At 59.9% G+C, this 27185-nt stretch overlaps 2 protein-coding genes and 1 long non-coding RNA gene across 4 annotated transcripts; 1 reads left to right on the top strand and 2 right to left on the bottom strand.

The window, feature by feature from the left end:
- Nucleotides 1–518: 518 nt before the first annotated feature.
- Nucleotides 519–16406, bottom strand: TCF25 (transcription factor 25). The gene is made up of 18 exons (XM_059857574.1): nucleotides 16196–16406; nucleotides 15118–15312; nucleotides 13721–13795; nucleotides 12103–12224; nucleotides 11428–11493; nucleotides 10253–10335; nucleotides 9701–9831; nucleotides 6828–6927; nucleotides 6419–6512; nucleotides 5512–5604; nucleotides 4924–5029; nucleotides 4481–4640; nucleotides 3220–3307; nucleotides 2502–2660; nucleotides 1833–1923; nucleotides 1583–1662; nucleotides 899–971; nucleotides 519–760 (listed from the first exon to the last, which is right to left on the bottom strand). The coding sequence occupies exons 1-18, from the start codon at nucleotides 16379–16381 to the stop codon at nucleotides 599–601; spliced, it is 2064 nt and encodes a 687-aa protein (XP_059713557.1). The 5' UTR covers nucleotides 16382–16406; the 3' UTR covers nucleotides 519–598.
- A 438-nt stretch (nucleotides 16407–16844) lies between these two features.
- Nucleotides 16845–23931, bottom strand: SPIRE2 (spire type actin nucleation factor 2). 2 transcript variants are annotated; one of them, XM_059857571.1, is made up of 15 exons: nucleotides 23667–23931; nucleotides 20761–20798; nucleotides 20222–20581; nucleotides 19876–19956; nucleotides 19638–19802; nucleotides 19471–19557; nucleotides 19253–19361; nucleotides 19007–19176; nucleotides 18776–18926; nucleotides 18529–18662; nucleotides 18160–18294; nucleotides 18013–18080; nucleotides 17878–17905; nucleotides 17559–17674; nucleotides 16845–17474 (listed from the first exon to the last, which is right to left on the bottom strand). In XM_059857571.1, the coding sequence occupies exons 1-15, from the start codon at nucleotides 23878–23880 to the stop codon at nucleotides 17258–17260; spliced, it is 2073 nt and encodes a 690-aa protein (XP_059713554.1). In that variant the 5' UTR covers nucleotides 23881–23931; the 3' UTR covers nucleotides 16845–17257. The 2 variants fall into 2 exon arrangements, with proteins under 2 accessions (XP_059713554.1, XP_059713555.1); XM_059857572.1 differs by having other exon boundaries at nucleotides 16845–17413.
- A 134-nt stretch (nucleotides 23932–24065) lies between these two features.
- Nucleotides 24066–26772, top strand: LOC132332883 (uncharacterized). The gene is made up of 2 exons (XR_009487999.1): nucleotides 24066–24265; nucleotides 26190–26772. It is a non-coding gene; the product is annotated as an uncharacterized LOC132332883 (long non-coding RNA).
- Nucleotides 26773–27185: the final 413 nt, after the last annotated feature.

The raw sequence follows: 27185 nt of genomic DNA, 5'->3' as shown, positions 1-27185 counted from the left end.
TTACCTCGCTCCTTGCTCCAGGTGAAGGTGAGGGAATAAAGGATAGACAAACAACGAAGGGGGAAAGATTTCTTCTCCAAACATAATTAAAAGGCTGAAAAAGCTGCTCCATGCACAATTCTAGTGGCACAGGGGATCCTCAGACCTTTGGAAGGTTCAGTGTAGTGAGGGTGCAGAGTATTTTGCAGAAGGAAGGAAGCTCCAGGCTACGGGAAGCACAAAGGAGCTGAAGAAGAGGGCAGTAAAACCCCTCTGGGAATTAAGGACAAGAGCCGGGAGAACAGGGAGGGGAATAGGATGGAAATTGTGTGTAGAGGAGGCCAGAAGGGGACTAAGCTGCCATGGGGACAAGGGACAGCTGCTGTTGATTAGCTCGGACATGCTCAGACAGCCCTTGTCCCCTGTTGAGAGAGGGGCCCTGGACAAGGCCCATGGCTATGGCTTCAGCCCCCCTCCCTGGATGGAGGCCATGCCATGGATGCAGCCCCCTCCTCAGAAGAGCCCCTTCCCACAGCGAGTCCATTTGTGTGACTTTATTGGAGTGCAACACAAATCGGGGGTGATGCCAGAGGGTCTGGGGAGGGAGGGACACCCCGGCTCAATCCCAGTCGCCGTCGCCCTCGGGATTGTCCTCGCGGGGGGGCTCCTGGAACTGGATGTTGGCCAGCATGTCCCGCATGGCCGCCATCAGCCGGTTCACCCCCTGGTTGAGGTCCTGCGCTGCCCCGGCCTCGTCGTCCCCGTCGTGCCGGATGTCCCCCTACGAGAGAGCAGCACGGTGGTGGCAGGGACAGGGACAGCACCAGGGCCAATTCAGCAGCAGGCTGTTGCCAGCAGTGGCTCCTGGAGCAGGAGCACCATGGGGGAACGGCGCACCCAAATCCCAGCGTGCACTCACCTGCAAGTTAAAATTTGGCAACAGCGAGCGGAAGAAGAGGGATAAAGTGCTTTCATTGGAGGGATGGCTCGTCCTGGAAGACACAAGTGGCACCATGGTGAAGGTACAGCCCAGTTTGTGACTCCTCACTGGGATGTGGGCTGGGAGAACCATATGGGATTCTGAATTCAGGCAACTCTGAGAAGGAACTCTGAGCAAACCAGTCATTAAGAGCACAACCAATGCCAGGTTGGAAAGGGCTTGGAGCAGCCTGGTCTACTGGAAAGTGTCCCTGCCCATAGCAGGGGGTAGAATGAGATGAGCTTTAAGGTCTTTTGAACCCAAACCATTCCAGGATTCCATGATCCTACCAGCTCTGCTCTGAGCGGATTGGTGTGGAACACACACATGGCCCCACCCCAACACCAGGACTGGCTGTATTTAAATTTCCATTTACCCCAAACCCTCCCAGTCAGCCATGGCCTGGGTTTTCCCTGGCTTTTGCCCTATGGCTGGGAATGGCCAGTGGTGACCACCATGGGAAGCAGCAGGACCAGTCCAGCCTGTAGCTCTGCCTGCCTGGAGCACCACAGCTCTTCCTCTGCCATGGAGGAGGATGCCACCCCGAGTGCCTGCGTGCAGCCTGGCCTGGGGCTGAGGGCATGCAGAGAACACAGCTGGCTGTGCCAGAGCAGGAGGTGGTACCTTTCTGGGCGGGTGTAGGAAACAATGGAATCCAGAGGAGGGAGGGGGTCGAACCCCATCACTGGCTGGGAGGTCACCTCCTGCAGGGAGAGCAGAAAGGAGGGATGAAGGAGAAAGGAAGGAATGAAGGCTGTGCATTCAGCAGCAGCAAACATGGGTGCCCACAGAAGCCATGAGTAACAGGAGTTAGGATGGGCCCAGCAGGGACACAAGTGCCACCACAGCCCCTGTGCTCCATCAGGCCCCTCACCAGAGGCAGGGCTGCTGTGGCCTCCTTCATCTCCGAGAGGATGATGTGCCGGTAGATGTTCCTGGGAGCGCTCTGGTACCGGATCTTCCTCCTGAGGTGGGGAGGGGACAGAGCAGTGAGCCCTGAGCAGGCACATTCCCATTTCTGCTGCTCCAGGCGCAGTGTCAGCAGCTTCCCTGGCTCTGGGGGACAAGGCCATATTGGATGGAGCTGGCTTAGAGCGAGCCAAAGGGGGTGGGAGCTGCTGAGCTCTGGAGAAAGAGCAGAGAACTCAGGAATGAGCAGATTGACCTTGGTTCAGGACACCTGACAGCTCTCTGCTGTTTCTCAGCACTGTTTCTAAGCTCTCATCTGCCCTGTGTGGCCATCCCTGCCCTTCCAGACCACCCCTCCACCCTCTCCAGGATGTTTCCAGGGTACAGGTGACAGCCAAGCCTGGGGAAGGCAGTGCAGGATATGCAGTGCAGGTTCAGCTTTACATTCCCATTTGTGAAAAGCACGGAAGAGCCACTGCCTTCCTGGCCCCATGCTGTGACCTTTGGCATCAGACCAGCAGCTGTGGGGCTCTGGGCCCTGTCCCAGACACTGGAACTGCTGTTGCCCAGGACAGACCCTCTGTCCCACTCTGTCCCTGGCACAGGAACCCTGCCCTCCACCCTGTGTGCTCACTTGTGCTCGGCCTCCTGCACCAGCGCGTCCCGGGCGTCCACCATGCGCAGAACCTCGTGGACGTGGGGCTCCAGCCAGGCCATGACAGCTGGGTCCTTCCACAGGGCGTGTGTCCTGCCCACGTACAGGGATGTCAGCTGGTTCAGGGCGGGCGACTGGCTATGGGAGATGGCTGTTACTCACGGCACCCTCCTCCTCCTCCTGCTCCTCACGGGATGGTGAGAGCTCAGCTCCGTGCTGGCCTTTGGCGTGGGAACACGAGAGGACTCGCAGGCTCTCGCCTGGATACTGCCATCCACCTCCACCAGAACTTCTGCCTCCATCTATTTTTAGGCTAAGCAGAGCCATGAAATGAGGGAACACTGCCCTGGCCTGAGGGAGAGCCTCCGCACGCTGAGGAAGACCACGTGTCAAGGGAAGGCAGACTGGTTGGAGACAGCCTGCCCTGGGAGGACACACGCGTCGCCCTCCCTCCCTGCACACACCAACAGGCTCTGGGCTGAACTTCTGACCCGTCCACCTTGAGCTGAGGTGGGTCTGTCAGCCCGATCCAGACGCCATTATGGAAATCCATTATCAAAAGGATTATCAAATGAGGCATTACCAAATGAGCCTACTCAGGGAACCCAAACAAGCTCCTCCATTAGCTGTCTGAGCATGCAAGATCCCCGCCGCTGGCAAAATCGATCCCTTTGCTGAGAACATCTCCAGGCCTTACCTGATCTGGGCATTCAGCCCAAAGAAGGGGTGGGAGGCGACCCTGGCGTCAGGCTGCACGCTGCAGTGATCCAACAGCGGCATCAGAACTGCAAGACAAAGGCAGAGAACTCGTCTGGACCTGCTGGTAAGGAGGCAGTGTCGGTGGGGTCACCCCCCACTCCTCAGGGCCAGATCCCCCTGGGGCACCAACAAGGACACAAGGAGGGGGTGAGGACACTGCTGGTCCCTGTGCTCACAAGGGCATTATTTCAGTCACCCCAACGAGCAGCCTAAAAGATGTTTCCAGCACCCACAAACTGAATCTCTGTTGGAGAGCTGGTTCTTCCTGCTGCACACACCCTCCCCTGGGCCTGAGGGCTGTGTGCTCCTTTCATGGACAGCAGCACCCACAGGATGAAAAGGAGAGTGATGGGCACCCATGGGGAGAGCACATCCAAAACAGAGCTGTGCCTTGGAGGGAGAGCCAAGGAGACTGGCTTGTCCTTGCTCCAGGCAGCCCCGAGGAGATGAGACATCTCCCTGCTCCAATATTCCAGCTCTCACCCTCCCCCAGCCTGCTCACCCCTGACCATTGCTGCTGGAGGAACACTGGCTGCTCTGGGGAGGGTGGGCAGAATCATGGAACCACAGAACTGAAAGGCTGGAAAAGCCTCTGAGATTGCTGATCCCAAAGCGTTCCCACAGCACTGCCAAGGCCACCCCAAACCCATATCCTCAGGTGCCATGTCCACAGTCCTTCCAGAACTGGGGACTCCACCACTGCCCTGGGCAGCTGTGCCAGAGCTGGACAACACTTCTGGGGAAAGAATTGTTTCAAATACCAAACTTTGAAGCTGTTTCCTCTTGTCCTGTCCCTGTTCATGGGAGCAGAGCCTGACCCCCTACAGCTGCCCCCTCCTGTCAGGGAGTTGTGCAGGGCCAGAAGGACCCCCTGAGCCTCCTCTTCTCCAGGCTGAGCCCCCCAGCTGTCTCAGCTGCTCCTGATGCTCCAGCCCCTTCTGCAGTTCCCTTTCCCAGACACGCTCCAGCCCCTCAGTGTCTGTGCTGGGGTGAGGAGCCCAGAGCAGCACACTGGGCACAGGCACTGCCGTTCTGCCCGACCGCTTCCGCTCTGACTCAGGGCTCCCTCCCCAAAGGCCCTTGGCAAAACTCCTGCCAGGAATCCAGTCCCGCCTGCCGGGAATGCAGCCCCGGCTCTCCCAGGAGGACAGTGACAAAGCCCTCACCGAGGATGGCCTCACCAGAGGGGACAAACTCACCGCTTGGGAACATGATGAGCGCGAGCTGGATGAGCCGGGCCGCTCGCTCCCGGGCCTGGCTCCGCTCCAGCTCCGGGCGCTCTTCCTGCTGGCTCAGGAAGAAATAGGCCAGTGGCACCGAGAAGGCAAAATTGGGCAGCTGGGACAGATTCCGGTGACTCTGCAGGATCAGGGAGAGAGAGGTACCGAGAAGTGATGCTGTGCAGCAGAGCTGGGCTGTGCAGGGTCGGGGCTCTGCCTGGCTGGGGTTAAGTGAGCTCCCAGATGCTGGCTCCGTGCCCCAACAGCTGAGTGAGCAATTCTGAGTTCTCACAACTATTTGCAGGACCCAAGGATTACAGGAATCAACAGCCCAGCCTTTGTGGATCATTCCAATGCCGCTGGGATGGCAGCTGGGCTGTGAGATTCCCAGGCAGCCATCCCCTCACCTGCTGGCCACTCACCTCCCACTCCTGGAAGAGGCGGGTCAGGAAGGTGTATTCCCTGGCCCGCAGGGACAGGAAGTCGATCAGCAGCAGCACACAGAGAGGGTCATCCTCAGGATCAAGGCTTGGGCGCAGGGGGAGAGAATAAACTCGGTGTCACAACAGCTGAGAGAGCTGCCCTGATTTCTGAGTCAAACAGCCTCTCCCAGTGACATAAAGTGACTCAGCAAGTGGAGAGAACAGGAACACAGTCGCTCCCGCATGGCCAGTGGGATGACAGAGTGGTGCTCTGTGTCCCTATAGAGGGGACAGTCCCCTGCCACCACCCAGGAGGAGAATCACTGGCCACAAACTGAGTGGGCTGAAGCCACTGTCACACTTTGCTCTACTGAGCCTCCAAGCTCAGCCACAGTTTGGCAGTCACAGGCCAGCCAGGGGCCCTCCTCACCCATCACTTCTCCATGGGCACCAGCACGTTCCCAGCACAGATCCACGCAGCTCCAAGGGGGGGGAATGAACCCATACCAAGCCCAGGAGCAGCAGAACGTGTCTGGAGTGATTGTCCCCCCCAAACCCAGACACTCCACCCTCGGTGGAGGCACCTACCTCAGAATGAGCTTGCAGAACTCCAGGGCTGTGCGGGGACAGCCCCTCTTCTCCAGGAACATCAGGTGCTTGAAGAGAGCCAGGAAGAAAGCCCTGCATGAGAACAGCAGCAGGACTTAGAGGCCAGTTGTGGAAAGAAGTAGTTTGTGCCACTCAAAATAGGGGACACAGTCATCAACAGCTCCACATTGCCAAGCATCACATTGTGGTGTGGCATGGGGTGCCACAGACCCCCCCCATGCTCCCATATCTTGTTTTTGTTATCTTTTTGTGCAATAATGGGGACAGAAAACTCACAACCTGCTCTGGAGACTGGGACCAAGAAAAGCAAATCCCCCAACTCCACATCCTGCCTTGTCCCAGGGGTGTGGGGACAGTGACACAGAGTGGGGAGGTCCAACACCTGAACTGGCGATACAGGTCACGGATGGCACAAAGTATGTCAGCCAGAGGGACTGAAATGTGAGCACCCTCCAGGTACAGCAGTTTGGGAGAGATGGCTTGGGTCAGCTGACTGGAAAATTCCCAGAATAAAGTCACCTTTCCCAGCAGCTGCAGAGCTGGAGTTACATAAAGATCCAGGCTGGGAGGACTGTGAGTGCTGGGGGTGATGGCTGGAAACACACAGCAAGGGTTTTTGTCACCAATTTGGGCTAAGGGGTACTAATGGCATGAGAAGGATATGACAGGGAGGGACAGTTCCTACTGCAGGAAGGCATCCCTTGGGAAAAGGGATGCTTTGTGCAGAAGCTTCCACGCACGAGCTGCCTGTGCTCCAGCACCATCCCAGGAGCCCCCAGCAAAAAGGGACACTCAGGGGTCTCCCTGGATGAGCAGCAGTGGTGAATCTGGGTGGCTGTGGCCAAAGGGGCTCCAGCTGAGCCCCCTGCTGCCCAGCCCTGCTCACCTGTTCTCTGGGCGCCGGTAGTCCAGCCTGCAGGTCCCGCTGGTGAGGCTGAACACGGGGTGGAAGGCGCACTCCAGGCTGTACAGTGCCCGCTCTGGGGACAGCAAGGTCAGTGTCAGGGACAGGACAGGGACACCAGCCCAGCACAGCACTGCCCAGCACTCTGCTGAGCCCCAAAGACAGGAAACCAGCTCATTCCCAGCTCAGTCAGGCACAAAGTCACTTCACACAATGTGGTGGCAGCAGGTACCAGGGCAGTGAGCACTTCCACAACAGATCACACTCTGGGTGGGAAAAGGAACCATTCTGGCATTGAGGTTGGTCCAGGAAAAGCCAAGCTCCTGCCCTCCACTGCCCCTGCCAGGGAAGGATTTCACACCAACACATCTGCTCCTCACCTCACGCTTACCTATGAGATCCCGGGCCATCTCCTGGTCCTCCTGCATGCGGCACACGTCGCTGAGCTGCAGCAGGGAGTCCACGTGGTAGGGGTTCATCTGGAGCAGCAGCTGCACAAGAGCATTGCAAAGACTCTGTGTCATTACCAGTGGCTCAGGAATTTAGACCCAGGTACCTTCCAGCAGCCAGCTGTGTGACACACAATGCCAAGAGCTCCCTTTATCCCACCCTGCCAGATCCATCCCCGAGCTGGAAGGGCACAGGGGGCTCTGTCCCCATCACGTGGAGGATGGGAGCCCTCAAAGGCAGCCTCCCCTGGGCAGCTCCCTCCCAGCTTTTCCAGCAGAGGCCATGCCAGGTCTTTGCTCATCTTCACTGTCCTCCTCCAGATGTCTCCCAGCTCCTCCATTTCCTTGGAGAGAATGAGATGCAAGCACTGTTACAGGTTTGGGATTTCTTATCTATCCCTCAACAGTTCTGAGCATTTGATCAGGTTTTGCATCCTCTGGATACTGAGAGAACATTTGGACACAACTATTACTAATCCAGGAATCAGCAGTAGCAATGGATAATAATAATAAATAAATATTTACTTCCAGGCTTCAGAAGAGAAGTTTAACCTAAAAACTTTCTCAGTATACTAATTATATTATAAATAGGCTTTTCTCAAGTACCTAAAACCTCAGTTCAGTAAAAAATACTGAAGCTACAAATCTTCTCACGGTTTAGTTTGGGGATTTTTTTTTTCTCCTGAAACTGAAAAAATAAAGCTTCCAAAGCTCCAAAAGTTTCCATCTGCAGGGTGGGGACCTGTGGGACCACCAACAGCACAAAGACTGGATGTTCCAGGCTGGCCCAGACCAGCCTGGAGCCACTTGCCTGATGCTTAACCTCTTCCTTAAGGGGTAAAACTCTTAAGCTCCTCCCCAGTCCACTTTCTGGGGAGACATGGAGCTCTGTGATGGGAAAAAGCCAAGAAAAGGTCACCAAGGGTGACCTTTGAACCTACCAGCAAGTGCAGAAAAAACACTCACTGAACAAGAGGCTCCCCAAAAGTGATGTTTTATGTGCTGAAGCCACAGCAACAAGGCAGAGCTGGGCTCCAGCTATGCCAGGACTGTGGTGACCACAGACAAACTGTCTGGAATTGCCAAATCCATCTGTTAGATCTTACCCTTGACAGAAAAGGGGAAGACTTCAAGCTGTACAAATGTCCTCAAATTTAGTCCAACCCCCTAAGAGGGTCAGAGCTTCCAGATTAAAACACCATGGAAAGCCTGTCCTGTGTGAGGGACTGAGCCTGAGCTGTCCTTGGGACACTCACTGCTGCACAAGAATTACCTTGGCTCACTTAATCCAAATCCCTCAATCCAGGCAGAACTGCTGAGCTGGAGAGAGCCCCGCAGCCATGAGCCAAGGGTGGGAAAGCAGAAGGAAGTAAACTTTATTTAGCAGACAATGGGCTCTTTAAAGAACATCTCCAGGGCATGTATCCCAGCTCATGTGGCCAGACCTTTCAGAGAAACATCCCTCAGTTATGGTTTAGTTGGGTGCAGAGCAATTTTGCCGTTGCTTATCACTCCAAACTATAAATGTTACCATACAGCTTAATGAGCTCGGACACGCATGAAGGACTCCCAACACAAGAGCCTGTTTGCTGAAATACCAAGAAAAGACACATTTTTCATCCTTGAAGGAGTTTATAAATAGAACAGCTGTTAGTTTGGATTGCCAGTTCACGATGGGTTTATACAGTATTCCTCCTTTCCCAGCTAAGAGCTGAGACAAGGGGGCTTTGTTCCCACCCTTGCAGCCAAACGGACAGTTCCTGTGGCCTCCTCTCTCAGAAGGTGACCTGGCACGTGCTTGGCAGAGCCACCAAGGCTCGGCCACCAGCCACCAGACCTCCTCTGCACCAAGGAGGTCACTGGTTAACACGGGGACAGCACAGCTCAGCACTCAGTGCTGCCTCACCCCACACAGAGGGACACAGGGGTCTACTCTCCAAACAAGTCCTAACAGCCCAAACAAGCCTGGAAATAAATAATCCAAGGCTCTGCAAAGGGGTCTGGAGAGGATGGATCAAGGGGATGAGGCCAGAGGGATGAAGGACAACATGGTGACATGCTGGGTCCTCCTTGTGGGTCACACCAACCCCATGGATGAAACAGGCTGGGGGGGGAAAGTGGCTGGGAAAGGACCTGGGCGTGCAGGAGACAGTGGATGGACAGGATCCCAGGTGGGCACCTGGCCTGTGTCAGCCAGGTGCGGCCACAGCACCAGGGCAGTGTTCATCCTCTGTGCTGGCACTGCTGGGGCACTTCCAGCCCTGGGGTCAGTTCTGGGCCCCTCACCCCAACACAAACATCAAGGGGCTGGAGCATGTCCAGGGAAGGGCAATGGAGCTGAGAAGGGTCTGGAACAACAGAAACAGCAGAGGGAGCTGGGGGGGCTCAACCTGGAGAAAAGGAGGCTCAGGGGAACCTTCTGGCTCTGAACAGCTCCTGACAGGAGGGGGCAGCCAGGGGAGTCAGGCTTTGCTGAACAGGGGAACAGGGACAGCACAAGAGGAAACAGCTTCAAGCTGTGGCAGAGAAGATTCAGGCTAAATATCTGGAACAATTCCTCCCCCAGAAGTGTTGTCCAGCCCTGGCTCCAGCCTGCCCAGAGCAGGGGTGAATTCCCCATCCTTGGAGGGATTTAAAAGCTGTGTAGATGTGGCACCTGGGGACATGGGCTGGGGTGGCCTTGGCAGTGCTGGGGGAACAGTCGGCTTAGAGGCTTTTCCAACCCAAACAATTCCACTGGAATGCATCAGCCCAACCTCCCAGGGAAAGGGGCTGCAGGAACACAGGAGGGAACAGCACCACCAAGCCAACGTACCACGATGTTGTTGGGGTCCATGGACTCCACAGCGTCCAGGAACTTGAACTGCACCTGCTGGTACTCACGGTGGTGCTCAAAGGTGAAGTGCTGCACCCCCCTCCGGGTGTCCAGCAGCTGCATGGTGATACCTGCAGGGTGCAGGGGAGACCTGGGTACCCCAAGAGAACCTCCTCTGCTGTCTCACAGCATCACTGGGCCCACAGACACACACGGTTTTGGAAACTCACAAAGAATTTCACTCTTTTCCCCTCCCCATGAGTCCAAGTCTCAAACCCACCCAAAAAGCACAGCTGCCCATTCTCCCCAGGGATACTTCCCATTAGCCAGCAATTCTGCTGCTAAGTAGGAAGCACCCATGCCCTGCTACCTCCAAAAGAGGGGGAAACAAACCCAAATCGTAAGGTACAACTCCACAGAGCTCTCTGCTGAGGCAGGAGGTGTATTCCACCAGCTGAGGAGCAGGTCCCTCTTAGGTTCCATGCCCTGAGCAGCATCCATGTCACGTGGGCCAGGGGCTAAGAGGGCAGGAGGCAGCCCCAAAGGCCTTACCTGTCTTGCTGTAGCGTGGCCAGGTGTTCTTGGGAGCTGTCAGCCACATGCTGCGGACGTACTGCCGCTGCCTCTGCCTCGGCCTGGGGAGGGAACACACAGCTCACAACCTCTCTGCACTGACAGCAGGAGGATGAAACCATGTTAAAGAGAAAAATCAGGTCCAATTTCTTCCTCACAGAGAGCTATACAGAGCTGTGCCCAGAGCTCTACGTTTGCCCCCAAGACACAACACACCTGTGCTCAGGCTTTGCCTTATGTGCACCATCTAGGCCAGCCAGTGCCTCCAGCATCTCCTCTTCCAGAGCTTCTCTCCCTGTTTTTATCCCTGCCAAACCCTCAGCTGCCTCTGTGCTTCAAACAGCTTCCCAGGTCCAATTAGGAGAGCCCCACACCCCTCTGACTCATCTCTCTTCCCAGCAGGGCCTTCAAATGTCCACTGGATTAGTTTAAGCTGTACTCAAAAATGCACAATTTATTGGCTCAAGAGCAATTCAGGATCAAGGCTACTCTGAGGGAGTGCACCTCCTCAGAAAGGGATCACAGACTATCCTGAGGTGGAAAAGACCCACAAAGATTATTAAGCCCAACTCCTGGCCCTGCACAGGACAATCCCAAGGAACTGCAGTTTCTTCCTCAAGCACCAAATGCTCTTCCACAGACTCCCTCCCTCCTTCAGCTCAGACCATTCTTGGTTTTCCAACCAGCTCATGGAAGTGGGATTTTGTGGATGACAGTGAGCACAGTGCAGTGGATAAATGCAGAGACATCAAGGGGCATGAGATGCTGAAAGTATTCAGGGTTCACTCTCTGTCCAGAGGCTCTGGAATTGCAACAAGGGACAAATGGTGGAGAAACACACAAAATCTATGTGCCTGCACTCTGTGAACTTGAGTGAAAGGACTTTGAAGGGTGGTTTGGAAATAAATGAGAGGGGAACAGAGCAAAAGAAAAAGCAAATACCAGTAAAAGCCTGGAGAAGTCTTTCCCCATCTTGTACATATTGCAGAAAATATTCCTCTGCCCCAATAAGCAACTACTAAATGAGTGACACATCCTGAGCCTGGGACTACCTGCCCAGGAATGGCACTGGGGACTCCATGAGGCCTGCCAAGGGCAGGATAGACACACCTCCTCGGATTTGAAAAGTGTTTAATACCAAATTCTGGACTAACCTCTGGTCCCCAAGCACAGCACGAGCCCCAAAGTATCTCTTCAACTCATTCTCTGGATTCAAGTTTCTGAGAAGGTGGAAAGAAGAAAGAAAAGCTCCATCAGTTAAAGAGTGCCAAACTCAAGTCTCTCCATCAACACCCGGCACCCCAAAGTGCCTCTGGAAAACCCCCAAACTGTCACACACTCCCCATTGATCAGACACAGCATGGAGAAAGGAGACTGAAACTGCCAGAACTGGAAGGGAAAGCCCTTCTCCATGGACAGGCTTTCTTCCTGCCCTGCTCCAGAGCTGGGGAATACTGCTGCTGCCCTCTCCAGGGCAGCTGGAGCCTTAGCTGGGATGTTCCCGGGAACAGCCAGGGCTTGGGAGCACAAGTGAATCCCATGGCAAGCTTTACACACCAGGGCTGTTGGCACCTCTGCAGAGGATCTGAGGCTGGAAGGTCCCTCTGGTCCTGCCACCACTGCAAGCAGGCCTGGCAGCAGAGAATTCCCTCAGAACCAAACACAGCTCCCAGAGGAGCAGACAGGAGCAGGGATGTGCACAACCACCCCAACCCTTTCAATCAAGATGCAGAGCTCCTGGCCAGGTCACACTGGGAAGGTCCCAACTCTCTCCTCAGGGAGCAGATGTCCCTCAGAGCGAGGCAGAGGTGGCTGGGAGGCAGCAGTACCTGTGCTCCACGTAGAGCAGGGGCCGGCTGTCAGTGGTGACCCCGCCCTGGCTCTGCGGGGCCAGCCTGGGGTCCTCGATCCTCTCCAGAAGGCTGTCAATGTCCTCCAGGTCGTTGTCTTCCTTAAGAAAGGCAAAGCCAAGGCATTTGTCACAGGCTGAGTCACAGCAGCCTGCAGGTCACCCAGCACAGATCACACCCAGCTGCCTCCAGCTCATCCTGATCCCTGGGTGAGGGGCTGTGGCTCTTCAGAGAATCCCAGAATGGTTTAGGTTGGAAGGGACCTTGAAGCTCATCCTGTTCCACCCCCTGCCCTGGGCAGGGACACTTTCCACTATCCCAGGCTGCTCCAAGCCCCTGCCAACCTGGCTTTGGACACTGCCAGGGATCCAGGGGCAGCTACAGCTCCTCTGGGCATCCTGCGCCAGGGCCTCACCACTCTCCTCACAGGGAAGGATTTCCTCCCAGCATCCCATGTAACCCTGCCCTCTGATAGTGGGAAGACACTTCCCCTTGTCCTGACACTCCAGGCCTTGTCCAAAGACATTTTAAATATTTAAATAACCAGCCTTCACCCTCTACTGCCCACGGAAACACCAAGTTACTGCCGTGAGCCTCATGACAAGGTCTCAAACACAAATATGACTTTCATCCAAGTCTCTCATTCCCCATTTTCCAACCACCCCAGGAATCCATCCAGCTGCTCACATCCAACAGTTATATAACACTTTAACCCCAGTTTCCCTCCATTCTCCCCCAACAAACAAGTGACACATTTCTTACGTGCCTGTTGCACATCCTCCTCATGATGTCCATGGGTGGAACACAGAATTCCATTCAGGACACCCAAGCAGCACTGCCAGGCTGCCTTTTTAAGCTAAATTTAGCCCCTGTTTGTGGAATGCACACAGGAAAGGGATAATGTGCTCTGCATGGAAGTGCTGGAACAGAGGCTGTATTATCCCTCACTGGCAAACCCAAGTGCCTGGGTCTGGGTGTCCCCCCAGCCTGCAGCTGGCACATGACCCTCCCCCTACTGCTCAGTATTCCTGGACTGGGAAAGGAAACAGGCTCTCCAAGAGGGTTCTCCACCTCAGAAACTCACTCCTGAGTGGCAATCCCAGGGAGGAGGTGGCCAGCTGGGTGCTGGCCCTGCTGTCATGGCTTAGCCACTCACTCCAGAATCCGGTGGCTCAGGATGTTGACCAAAGACTCTCCCTGGACTCCACCATCTGGGTAGTCTTTTCCAACCTTAATGATTCTGTGATTCTGTGGACAGTTCAGACTCAAACCTCACCAGAAAACTAGCTCCCACTGAACCTCACTCCTACTGAATTAGGGAGATCAATGACTTAAGCCATCTGCTACTTCCAGCTCTGGGGTCCCCAGCACTGCTCTCCCCACCCGTGGCAGGGGATGGAATGAGATGAGCTTTAATGTCCCTTCCAATCTAAACCATTCCAGGATTCCACGATCCTAAAGAGGCTTCTTTAACTCTAAATTTTGAAACTGCTTTTTTTGCCTTGAACCTCTCCTACAGGCCCCTCAGAATTCCCACTTTGCCAGCCCCACTGGAGGAACCAGCCTGGTTCCTGACTCAGAACACACACAGACATACCACAGTCTCTCCTGCTGAATTTTTCTTGGTTTTCCTTTTCTTTTTTTTCTTCCGTGGCTTGTTACTCGTTGGCACCTGTAAAGACAAAGGGAAGAGCTGTCAGCATTCCCAGGGGTGCCAGCTCCATGGGAAGAAGAGCATTTCCCACAGGGATCAGCACACTGAGGGTCCTTAAATGAAACCAAAATTCACCCTTTGGTGTTTGCTAGTAGAAACCAAAAAAATGGAAATCAAGACACATGGAGAAAATGGAGGAAAGCACCAAAGTTTCACAAAGGGTCAGGAGAGAAACAAGTTTAGCTGTGCCAGGTGTGGAGGAAATGCTTTGGCCTCTCTCAGTCCCCAGGATAAGCTGCATTTCTGCTTTTCCAGGGTGCAGGACAGTTCCCAGTTTCACTCCCATTTCTACAGAAAATAACACCTGACAAAGGTCCCAGTGCCAGAGTTCCTCTCCCTACAGATGCAGCTGTTCCAGCTCAGGATGTTGGGGGCATTCCCTAACCTGACTGGCACAACTGGCAAGCACATTTCCAGGGTCTAGCAGGTAACTCAGCAAGGGACCACAGCATCAAGGAATGGTTTGGGGTGGAAGTGACCTCAAAGTTTATCCAGTTCCTACCCCCTGTTTAAGCAGGGACACCTTCCACTAGACCAGGTTGCTCCAAGCCTTGTCCTGGCTCTACCCAGGAGCAGCAGCTGCCTGCCCAGGGCTCCCATGTCCTACCTGGAGCTCTGGGAGCAGCCACAGGCGTGTCCTGCAGTGCTGGCACAGCCAACTCACTAGGGCAGGACCCCTGGGGTCACTGCTCACCCAGGGACACACTACCCAGAGCACCCACAGCCTCTGGGCTGGCAGAGGCCACTGGCACAGCTGGAATGCACAGACAGTGGACTTTGCTCCCCTGCTACCCAAACCAGGGACACAAACCCCAAGTGCACAGCAAACAAGTGAGACCAGGGGCCAAGCCCCTTTGCTCCCCCAACCCTCTTCTCTGGTGAGATTTGGGCAGGCCTTGCCATGGGAAATTGTTAATTAAATGCCCCTTTCCTTACAAAATCCTGCAAGGAGACACTTCGGGGCTGATACAGACCACAGGAGGAATCCTGATATCCAATGACAACAAATCACTACGGGCAGGAAGAGGTTCAGTATTCAGCTGACACTGCGTGAAGTCCTCACATCCCCTGTTCCAAAACAAGTTCCTCCTTGAGACCACTCCTCCCTGGCCTGACCTCAGTGCTCACGTGGACACAGCAAAACCTTCCTCGAGTGTCTCCTCTCTGCAGCTGGAGAACCCCTCTGGATCCTACCACAAACCCAGCCCCCAGCACCACAGTGCCCACCCTCCCCAGATGTGAGTTCCCAGGCTGAAGTGCATGTCCCTGGCAGCAGGTACCGTTCTGTCTGGCTGCTCAGCCTCCTGTCCCTCTCTCTGTCCATCATGGTCTGTCTCTGAAGGGGTCCCAGTCCCCTCCTTGCTCCTGTCCCTGCTGCCCTCGGGGCTCCCTCCCGCCGGGTCCTGCTCGCTCAGCCGTGTGTCTGGCCGCTCCTCTCCGGCCGCTGCTTCATCCTCCGACTCCTCAGCTGGGATCTGCAAACACAGGGACAAGCTGCAGGGACAGCACTCCCCACGGATCTGCTCCAACATTCCTCCTGACACAAATGGAGGTTTGGACCCCTCTCGTGTCCAGCGTGTCACCCAGGGGCTGCCTGGACAGTCCCAAGCACATGGAGGGGTGCACAGGACCCCCGTGGTGTGTCCCCTCACACCACGGACTCTGCTCTTCCCTTGGGAGAGCTTCCAAACCCAGCCTTGCCTATGCTCACACAGCCAGGCCTCGCGGAAGGACAGAGAATGGCTGGAGCTGGAGGAGGTGTCTGGAGAGCAGGACTGGGCTCTGTCACCCCAAGGACCCAGCAGCGCCACCAGGGCCCATCTGACATCCAGCACTGGGATCCTGCAGTGCTGGGAAGGTGGCAGGGATGCTCCTAAAAACATTCTCACCAGTCCAGTTCTGACAACATCCAAACCCAGCCTGCCCAGGCCTCTCTCCTGTTTCCTCCCAGTTCAGCCCCAGTTGCTGGCCCCCACCCTTCTCACCACCCAGACCGATCACTCCCACCCAACCACTGACCCCAAATCACTGCCACACACACTGTCACCTCTGCCACCCCACTGTGAGCCCTCCTAAGTCACTGCCCCCCTGTTCCCTCCAGTCACACCCAAAGCCCGTCAGCCTCTGCCCCCAGGCCACTGTCACTCCAGCCACCCCCACTGTCACCTCGCTGCCACCCAAGTAAGTGTCCCCTGCAACGTCCCCGACTGCGCACCCAGCTGTCACCCTCAGTCACTGCCCCCCAGATGCCCTCCCAGTCACTATCCCCCGAGTCCCTGCCACCCCAGTCACTGTCCCCCGAGTCCCCGCCACCCCAGCTGTCCCCAGCCGCTGCACCCCGGCTTTGCCCCCCCTCACCAGCTCGAAGCGGTTGCTGACGGCGGCGCGGGCCGGCCCGCGGGGCCCCTTCCCGGGGGCTGGCGGCGGCCCCCCTTCACGGACGCGCTCCGGGCCGGGGTCGAGGCCGAGGCCGAGCTCGCCCAGCCCCGGCCCCTCCTGGCCCCGCTGCTCCCCCCGCAGCCGCCTCAGGGCCCGGCGCGACATCGCCCCCGCCCGCTCCGCGCCTGCGCCCGCACTGCGCCTGCGCGCCCGCCCCGCGCCGGGCCCGCCCACTGGCACCGCGCGCCGCCATTGGCTGATTCTAAGCAGGTCACGCCCCCTACGCGCCGCGATCTCCGTGGCGCTGCGCGCGTGAAATGCGTCCCGGAGCGGGGAACCGGGAACGGAGCACGGGTGGGGACCGGGCACGGCCCCGGGACACGGGTGGGGACTGGGAAACGGGCTGGGGTAAGCCCGCGGCTGGGAGCGCTCGGGAGTGGGGAGGGGGGCGTGGGAACGGGAAGCGGGATGTTCCCACGGTGCTGTGCGGGGTCACGGGTGGGCACAGCCCGGGGGGAAGAGGGATGGCGGTGGGAGATGCGCGCGTTGAAACGGAGTGTCCCGATCCCCTCACAGCCCGCTGCACCCTTACGCCGCTCCCCCGTGCACTCAGGAGCAGCCACGCGGCCCCAGGGAGCCCAGCGGGTTTATTATGGAGGGGACATACAGAACAGCCATGCCAGCCCAGGGCACCGGGCACCCCGGCACAGCCAGGGCTTGGCACAGAAGCGGGGCCGGGGGGCGAACGCAGGGGCTGCGAGTGTCCACAGCAGGATCTATCCCCCAAGAGCTGCCCCGCAGCGGGATACGTCCTCCCGGGGGCTGCGGGTGTCCCACAGCAGGATCCGTCCCCTCGGGTGCTGGCGGCAGGGACACGAGGGGATGGCAGGGATAGAGGGAGCGGGTCCTTTTGCCCCTTGGTCCATAACGTATATAAATATAGAAGCTGTGTGTATCCATCCTATGTATATATGTACATCGGGGGGCTGTGCCGGGGTGACCGGCACCCCCGCGGCGACCGTCACCGGTGCTCCCGGCCCTTCACTGGAGCCACGCGTCGCTGTAGAGGGAGCGCGCCTTGGCGTGGCGCCGGTTCGCGGCGCTGGCGTTGAGCACGGCCACGCTGCGGCGGCTGGAGCTCACCACGTCCGTGACGAAGCCGGCGCAATCAGAGCAGACGTCGCGCAGGACCGAGCCCTGGGCGTAGATGTGGGGGAATTCCTCCTCCACCCGGCGCCAGCACGGCCCCGAGAGCGAGCTGCGGCACAGGGCACCCCGTCAGCCCCCGCCGGCGGAGGAGGAGGAGGAGGAGGGGAGGGGGGAGGAAGGCTCGGGGACTCACTGGAAAGGCTCCCTCCGGCGCAGCGGCGGGGCCTTGGGCAGCAGTGAGCCTGGCAGGCTTTCGAAGCCCAGCGCGTAGACGGGGATGTGAGCCAGCTTCTTGGAAGGCATCTTCATCTGCGGAATGCGGGAGTCAGGGCGGGGACAGGGACAGCGACAGGGACGGGATAGGGCACACAGCGGTGGGGATGGCTCAGAGATAGGTACAGCGACAAGGCGGGACAGGAGTGGAGTGGGATAGGGCAGGGACAAGGAGAAGATGGGGCAGGACAGGGACAGGGACAGGGACACAGTGGCACTGCCCAGAGCCTGTCCCTTACCTTTAGACTGCAGGAGTTACAGACAGACCTGGGGACACAAAGAGAGGTGGGTGAGAGGGCCCATTGTGGGGACCCTGCTGCTGCCCTGCCAGCCCCATGACAGCACAGCATGGCACAGTTCAGCACAGTGCTTACCGCTTGCAGAAGAAACACGATGTGGGCCAGGAGAAGAGAGGAAACTTGGCCCTGCAGCAGCAGCAGACCTACGGGCAGGGCAGGGTGAGCTGGGGGTGGGTGGGGATCCATGGCCCCCAGTCCTCCAGCCCCCATCCCCATTCCCACCTTCCCCCTCCGCAGGCTGCTGTACAGCTCCTTGCTCTGCAGGAACTTCTCCATCTCAGCCTTGACCAGCACCCTGCGCACGTTGATCATCTCCTCCACAGTCAGGGCCAGGCTCTCCACAGGGTGGCTGAACTCCTGTGGGACGGGGGATGTCACACTGCACTGTGGCACAGGGCACGGTCCAGAGCACTCCTGTGCCAGGGCAGAGCCTCTGAACAGGGGCAGAGCATCCCTGGCATAGGCAGAGTATCTCTGGCACAAGGACCTCCAGCCACCAAGTATCCTCGTGCCAGGCTGCCATGTGCCCACGGTCATGCTTGCCTGGTGTCCCCAGCCCCAGGGCTCCCAGCTGGTGTCCCCAGAACCCACCAGCCAGAGGTGCTTGGAGCTGCTGGCAGGGGCAGCACTGGATCCATCCTCTGGCCTCTCCTCCACGGCGCCGAGGGCAGCCCGGGGCAGGGCTGGGCCAACTGGCAGCGGGTGGCAGCTGGCAGGGACTGAGCCTGCCGAGAGAGACAGGAAGGCCGTAGCAAGGATGTGTTGCCCTGTGCCACCACCACCGACAGGCATGGCACAGACCCCCTGGAGACAGGGACATGGAGACCCCTGGCAGTACCTGAGCGGGGCCGGGGCTCGGGCTGCAGTGGCTCTGGGTCCCGGGGCACAGCCTGGTCACCCCCCAGCTGGTTCTGCAGCTGTGCCAGGTCCTGCTCCGAGAAGGAGCGATCCCGCTTCAGCGGCACCTCCGTGCCCGGAGAGTCCTCGTCCTGCAAGGCCATGGGCACTGTGGCACCGAGGGCACCCCGGCACCCCCCGTGTGTCCCCACCTCTACCGGTTCTCCCTTGCCTCGGAGAGGTTCATCTCCTCCATCTCGGCCAGGGTGGGCGCCTTGAGCAGGACGCGTGGCCGCGGGCGCGTGGGGACGGCGCTGGCCGGGCACCGGGACAGCTCGAGGCAGGAGCTGGAGCTGAGGCGGCCGGCGCAGGCGTGGGGGATGCAGGGCAAGGAGCTGTACCCTGCGGAGAGACGGGCTCAGCGCCGTGGGGTTGGGCACACAGGTGACACAGCACGGTGGGAAGGGGACGTTGTTACCTTTCTGCTCCACGGGCCGGAGCTTCCGCTCCTGCCTGATCTCCTCCAGGATCTTCTCATGGAGTGTCCTCTGCTTCTGGGGCAGCGGCCGCAGCCGCCGTTCTGATGCCTGCGGGGTGCACAGATGGGACCTAAGGTGTGGCTGTGGCTCAGTGATGGCACCCACGGGACCCACCAACACTGTCATGCCAAGGAGGTGGCCTGGCGCTGGCACTCACCTGCTTCAGGGGGGGCCGGGAGCGGATGAAGTCCAGTATGAGCTCGTGGGCATCTTTCTTCACCCGGGGGGGGATGTCTCCATCCACCTGGGGAGGTCAGGGGGTCAGTGCTGGGCAGGAGAGTGGCAGGATGGAGGGTGAGGGCCTGGCACGGATGTCACGCTCACCATGACCTTGCGGAGTTTGTAGTTGCGGGCACGGATGTCCTGCATGAGCATCTCGAAGGGCGTGAGCTGGTACTCGGTGGGCAGAGGGTTGAACTGCTTCTCCTGCACCTTCTTCAGCTTCACACCGTGCCGCAGCTCCCGCATCAGCTGCACCCACAGCCGGGCCTGGGGGGACACAGACACGGGGTCAGCACCCCCCGTGCCCAGCACAGCCCCGCGCCCGGCCACGCTGCCCTACCCAGTCTGTGTTGCGCAGGTTGCCCAGCTCCGCCGCCGGCCGCTCCTCCTCTTCCTCATCCTCCTTCAGCTTCTGCAGTAGCTGTTGAGGCACAAGATGCTGTCACCTTGTCCTGGGGGGGCTGAAGGTCCAGCCAGGACTGTGCCATGGGGCTGCAGCACTGAGGTGCACCCTGATTCCTGATTCCAAGCCAGCACAGTATTCTGGGAGAGGCTGCATGGCCAAACACCGGCACCACCAGCCCCGGCTGGGATGGGCAGCGGGGGCACTGCAGCCTCCCTAGTCCCTTGTCACTGCAGCTGGCTTCTTCGGCAGGGCCGTGGTGCCAGCGGGCACCCACGCTCACCTCCTTGGCGTCGCGGATCTTGGCGAGGAAGGCCATGAGCTCCACGGTCTCCGCGAAGAGGGCGCGGCACACAGCCTGGTAGTGCGCCGGGGCGCCGGCGGGGTCGGCCAGGCGGGCGGCACAGCAGCGCATGGCCTGGCCGAAGGTGCGCACGGAGCGAGGCGGCCCCTCGCCCCCCTCGTCCTCCTCGTCCTGCCCCCCATAGCCCTCGTCGGCCGTGGCGCAGCCGCTGTCCTCGGAGTCGCTGTTGGTCATCAGGTCGATGAGCTGCTCCAGGCGCGGGCTCAGCTCCCGCTCCTCGTTCTCGTCCAGTCCCCAGTCCAGCGCCCGGTACACGGCAAAGCCCAGCGACTGCACCATCTGCGGGGGACAGCACCGGCAGGGGACAGCAGGCACCCTGGCACAGCTGTCCCCGGCCCCTCCTTGGTGCTGGGTCCCGTCCCAGGACCTGTGAGCCCCGGGCTAGAGGGGCAGGCGGCCGCGCCCAGCCCACACCGGGCTGGGATGGCAGACGGGGCAGGTCACCGGCCCCCACGTACCTGGGCTTCGGCGGAGGGCGTCAGCAGCGCGGGCAGGTCTGGGGGAGGAGGGCAGAGTCACCGCCGGCACCCACGGCCCCGTGCTGAGCACCCCACCCCGCATCACCCACGGATGTGGTACCCACTCACTCCAGCCGTGGGGTCCCCACCCTGAGCTGCTCACGCCCTCCGCTGCTCCTCCCCCCTTCCCTGGCTCATCCTGTGCTCTCCTGGTCCCAGGGCATGGCTCCAGGGGACGGTGGGCACCCTGCACGTTGAGCCCTGCTATCCACAGGCTGGCACAGCCTCCCAAAGGGCACATTGACGGGGCACAAGCACCCATGTACCCCTCACGGCGAGGGCTGAAGGGAGCTGAGAGCTCTGTGTGCATGAGGACATATCCCCTGCACCCCTGTGGGATGTGGGCACTGGCAGTGTGGAGAGCAGGAGTGTGGGCACCAGCAGCACAGGCACTGGCAATGTGGGGACTGGCAGACCCAGCTGGAGCATGACACACAGGGGGAGCCCAGGACACTCTTGTGGGCAGCTTGAGCCCTCCTGGCAGCTGCAGAAGGAACACAAGTGGCCTCTGCAGTGTCCCCAGGGCTCCAGACTGCTTCCCTCATCATTAGCTCTGCATTGAGCTGATCAATGCGGCAGCCACCAGGATGTGCCAGTCGTGTGCAAGCCAGGAACGGACAGGAAAGGCAGCACAAGTGGTGGTCCTGCCATGGTACCACAAACAAACCCATCAAAAAACCATGTCCTGGACTGTGCCTGGCTCCCACTGCAGTACCAGCCCCTGGGATGCCACCTGGGGAGTCCCAGCAGCTCCTGCCAGTCACCGGGGCACAGCTGAGGGGGGAATTCCCATAGGATGGGGGACTGGAGCGGTTCCAGAGGGAGCTGCTGGCGCACTCACCCCAGATCCAGCCCTGTGCCCTGGCAGAGCTGCAAAGCCACGTGCCAAGCTGGTGCTACCACCTGCAGTGGCACCCAGAGGCACCCGGAGCCCTCCCAGCCTCAGGCTTCACTGTGAAGGCTTCACTGGTTCATCCCTGGGGAGGTGGCTCATGTTGGCACAGAAGCAACCCGGGAGCAGGAGGTGGCACAGTGGCACTGGTAGGTGGCACTGGCAGGTGGCGCTGGCAGGTGACACCGGCTCCAGCCCTGCGGTAGCTCAGGGCAGGGCGTGGGGCCATTCCCGTGCAGGACCAGTGCAGCCGGTGTGGCCACGCCATGCCCAGCTGCCACGGGCACGTGCCATGCCTGTGCGTGTCCCTGCCCTGGGCACGGAGCCACCTGATGCACCCCAGTGTCTGCTCAGCCCCCGGCACCGAGGACACACGGTGACCCCGCAGTGTCCCTGCCCAGTATGGGAGAGGCCACACAGCGACCCCACGACACCAGGAGCCACCCAGAGTGAGCTCGCTGTGGGGTGAGACGGGTGGAGGCGCTGGCCGTGCTCCAGGTGCTCCCTGTGGCGTGCGGCCACCCGGTGTCACTGCTGGCAGCCAGCTGGGTGACACCCTGGAACCGCCTCAGCCATACCTGGCACCGCAAACCACCTGTGGGAGGACGGCTGGGAGAGCAAAGGTCAGGGATGGGGCTGTCCCGTGTGCCACTCCCGGGGCCCAGAGCGGGGGACAAGGTCCCCTGCAGTGGAGATGTGGGTGATGGGTGGCCGTGGATGTGCCGTGTGGGTGTCCATGTGTCCGTCCATCTGTCCTGCTGTGTGTCCTGCAGCCCCACGGTGGGTGCCGGGACTACGCAAACACTCACACCTGGCTGCAGCCTCCCTGTGCCAGTGACCTTGGTGGTGCCAGTGCCGGGAGCAGTGCCACACCAGTCCCAGAACCCCCGGCCACCGGCCCACCCCCTCCCGCAGGGCACCCCTTGCACCGATACCGGCAGTGCTGGTGGCAGCCCCCTTGCCGGGGCCGGGGCTTGGGGCTCACCCCCATCCCTGCCGGTGCCACCTTCCTGCTCCCCGGTGCTGGGACCGGCCCTTTTCCCTGTCCTCACAGTCTCTCCGGTGACCCCCTGCACTGCTCCCCTGCTGCCGGTGCCTGCCCCCCCTCTCCGGTGCCACTTCTTCTGCCGCTCCGGTACCAGTTCTTCCCCGCCGGGGCCTCTGCGGGTGCCCCCCCGCTGCCGATACCCCCGGTCCCTCCGCGTCCCCGACGCCGGTGCAGCACCCCCTGCCGGTGCCGGTAAGTCCCAGGTCCCCGCTCTTTGTGCTGGTAAGTCCCGGTGGCCCGGGTCCCGGTGCCGGGAAATCCCGGTGCCAGTAAGCACCGTAGGCTGCTCCCGGTGCCAACAAGCATCGGTGTGGGTAAATCCCAGCGCCTCGCTCCTTGCACCAGCAAGCCCTGATGCCGGTAAGTCCCGATATCCCGGATCCCGGGGCTAGTTAGCCCTGCTGCCGGTAAGCCCCGGTGCCCCCGTGCCGGTAAGTCCCAGTTCCCCGTTCCTTGTGCTGCTAAGCTCCGGAGCAGGAAAGCCCCGGTGCCGGATCCCACTGCCGGTAATCTCCGGTGGCCCGCTCCCGGTGCCTCGCTTTCGGTGCCAGTAAGCCCCGGTGCCCCGCTCCCAGCGTCGGTAAGCTCTGATAAGCCTCAGTGCCAGTACGCCCCGGTGTCCCGGGCGTCGGCGCCGGTAAGCCCCGCTAAACCTTGGTAAACCCCGGTGCTCCGCTCCCGCGGTGCCGATAATTCCCAGTGCCGCCAAACCCTGGTGCCCTGCTCCCGCTGCCTGTAAGCCCCGGTGGCCCGGTGCCCCCCGGTAAGCCCCAGCACATCCCGGTGCCCCTAAGCCCCGGTAAACCCCGGTAAACCCCGCTCGGCGGAGCCGTCCCGTCCCCCCCGTCCCCCCCCCCCCCGCGGGCGCCGCCCGCTCCCGCCCCCGCCGGCGGCGGCGGCCCTCACCGTGCGGCGGGGCGGGCAGGCGGAGGGAGCCGTCGGCGCGGAGGCGGATGTCGGCGGTGCGGAGCGGCGCGGGGGCGACGGGGGCGGCGGCGGCGGCGCGGCAGCCCTGGAAGCAGAGCGCCCAGGCCTGCTCCTCGTTCAGCGGCTGCTCGTAGCACTTCAGCACCTCCTCCAGGGACACCTCCCGCGGCGGCCCCGCGCCCGCCCGCGCCATCGCCCCATCCCGCACCGCCGAGCGCGGGCGGGGCGCGCCGGGAGGGGGAGACGGGGCGGGGCCGCGCGGGACCACGCCCCAGCAAGCCACGCCCACCCATGATCCCCATCCGCACCGCGGGGCTCGCGGCGGGGGCGGGGCCACGGAGGGGAGAGGCGGGGCGGTGAGAAAGGCCCCGCCCCCCGCACCGACACCGGCACCGGCACCGGCCCCGCCGCAGGCGCCCGCCGGGAGGGGCTGCGGCGGCGCCGGGGGGCACCGGGCGGCTCGGTACGGCGCGGGGCTAGGCCGGGCGGTTCGGGATGGTACCGTACAGTAACGGTGCGGTACGGTGGGGCACGGCACGGCACGGCGCGGTGAGCTCGGTACAGTCTGGCATGGCACGGTATGGCGCGGTGTGGCGCGGAACGTTACAGCACGGCTCGGTACAGTGTGACATGGCTCGGTATTGTTTGGCACAGCTTGGCACAGAATGGGATGGGGCAGCAGAGTGTGTCGTGGCACAGGATGGTATGGCTCAGAATGGCACAGCTCGGCTCGGCATGGCTCAGCAGGGCACGTCAGAGCTCAGTGCCGAGCATGGCATAGCTCGGCACAGCATAGCTCAGAACAGTGCAGAACAGCTCGGTACTGATGGCATGGCTTGGCACGGCACAGCTCAGCATGGTGTGGCACGGCCCAGCACAGCTCGGCCTGCCCAGGCTGCAGGGCTGGGAGCAGGGAGGGGTGCACCGGGTCAGCTGGGTGCAGAGTGCAGGGTTCAGGGCACAGGCGTGGATTGCAGGGCATGTGACGGGGGCAGTGCCAGCATGGCTGTGGAGCAGTGCTGGGTGACACCCCGAGGGACACGAGACCCCCCCCCCGTGCCCCAAGAGGAGCAGGGTGGCCCTGGTGCGTGGCTCAGCCCCAGGCCTGGCTCCTGCCCCATGGAGCCCACATGCCATATGGGGCAGCACACGCAGGGACACGATGGCCTTGGCGCCAGGGTCACCTGGGGACACACGAGCAGGAATCTGGGCAGGAGCACAGGATGCCAGTGCCCACGGGGACTCCTGCCACGAGGTGCCTGCCTTGTGGGGTGCTGGGGGAGCCCTGAGGCACTCGGCTGGGATGAGGAGCTGGCACAGGGAAGGGGCCAGGCTGGGACAGGAAAACTTCCTGGTGGGAAGGAGCAGAGTTCCAGATGCCAGAGTGTGGTTTGGGCATGGCCAGGAGCAGCAGGAGCTGGGTGAAGGTGCCAGGATGAGCTGGAGTCTCTAGGGAGACAATATCCCATGGGAATATGGAGGGGGGTTGGCATCCCACAGCCTCTGGGAAAGTCTGACATGAGAGCAGGATCACCTTTGGGAACCAGCTGGTCCCTTCAGACAATTAATTCCCTTTGTGAATAACACACGGGAGGGCAGGATGGTCCCGACAGAGCAGAAAGGACAACCAGTGCATGGGAAAGGTCAGAGGGAGCAAATGAACACTCTCCTCATGATGAGCTTCCCATTTCCATGATGGAAGGAGAATAAAGCCCTGGCTCAGCTCCATTAACCGATGAGCATAAACTGGGATCAATCCCAGAGCTGTGCTGGCAGGGCTGGGACAGGGACAGAGCTGACACACGGCTGCTCTCCTGTCCCACATGGCCAAAGAGCTGCTCCAGGGCTGGAGATGTCTGTCAGAGAGCCTGGGATGGAGCAGAAAAGGCCTTCAGTGCCCATCCCCAAGAACATGAAGCCCTTCAGTGCCCATCCCAGAGAACATGAACAGTGCCAGCTCCATCTCGGGGGAAGGAACTGGGATAATGGAGCTGGGATAGTGGGAAACACAGCCCTGCTGGAGCCCTGGGGTTTGAGAAAGGGGAGAAGGGATTTAGGTGATCCAAGGTGTCTGTGCATCTCTGAGGATGCTCAAATGCACCGTGGGCAGGTGGGACGTGCTGCAGGGAATTGGGAGCACGGTGCCAGCAGCATCTCCAGCCAGGAGACAGCATCTCCTCCAGGGACAGCGGGATCCCCGCGGGATCCTGCCCAGCTGCAGCCCCCGGAGCAGCCCCTGCCCGCGGTGCTGACACCTGGCTCTGGATTGAATCACAGAATCACAGAATAAAGGGGTTGGAAGAGACCTCTAGGATCATCAAGTCCAACCTGTGCCCTAACACCTCAGCTTGACTATAGCACCAAGTGCCATGTCCAGTCTTTTTCTAAACACATCCAGAGATGGTGATTCCACCACCTCCCTGGGAAGAGCATTCCAGTACTTTATTACTCTTTGGGTGAAAGTTTCTTCCTAATATCCAACCTGTCCCTTCCCTGCCATAGCTGGAGACTGTGTCCTCTGGTTCTGTCAGTGCTGCCCGGTGGAAGAGACCGACCCCACCTGTCTGCAACCTCCCTTCAGGAAGGTGTAGAGAGCAATAAGGTCACCTCTGAGTGTCCTCTTCTCCAGGCTGAACACCCCCAGCTCCTTCAGCTGTTTCTCTCAGGGTTTGTGTTCCCAGCCCCTCTCCAGCCTCATTGCCTCCTCTGGATGCGCTCAAGCGTCTCAACATCCTTCCCAAGCTGAGGGCCCAGAACCGGACCCAGTGAGAGGTTTGGATGCCCGGTTTACCCGGAATCAGCCGCTTTGGAGCCGGGAACAAAGCCGTGCTGCCCATGGGAGCAGGGCCGTGCCGAGCCGTGCCGTGCTGTGCCAGCTTTCCAGCGCCTCCGGACGCAGCCGGGGCGGCACCGTCGGGGATGGGAGCGGGAGGACGTGCGGCGTTTGAAGGAAAAGCCACCCTGCAGGATTCATGGGAAGGCATTTGCATGATAAAGCAGGGAGCCCTTTGCTTTGGGTAAATCTGTAATTAATACTGAATCGTTGTGTAATTAAAAGCTACCGGCATGGAAAACTCAAACAGAAGCCAAGCGTGTGTGTGGATGAGGGAAATGGAATTAAAGCCAAAAGAAATAGGGGGAGAAGAAAGATGATGTGTTTGGGAAATGGTGTCAGAGCCCTATGGGAGGGTTGAAATTTCTGGCTCGTGCAGTGTGGAAGCAGGATAAGGTGGGGAGCTGGGATGGAGAGCAGACAGAACCCTTCCCCTGCCACCTGCAGCAGGGCTGTGCCTCTCTTTCCTCGTGGATAATCCATTCCCGTGGGTCTCAGCTCTCATATGCAAAAAAAAAAAATTCCTTACAAAGCCACAGGAACCTGGGATGAGTGCACAGAGCACCTGTGGGGTGGATGTGCCTCTCCTGCTTTCCCTCCATGCTGCAATAAACTGGAAACATGGAAGGAAGGAGCATTTTACTGGGCAGTTTGCTCCTGCTGGA

The sequence above is a fragment of the Haemorhous mexicanus genome, chromosome 12 (assembly GCF_027477595.1).
Source record: "Haemorhous mexicanus isolate bHaeMex1 chromosome 12, bHaeMex1.pri, whole genome shotgun sequence".
Classification (NCBI taxonomy): Eukaryota; Metazoa; Chordata; class Aves; order Passeriformes; family Fringillidae; genus Haemorhous; species Haemorhous mexicanus.
Note: the sequence above shows the minus strand (reverse complement) of the source record. Positions and strands in the feature narration are given on the sequence as shown.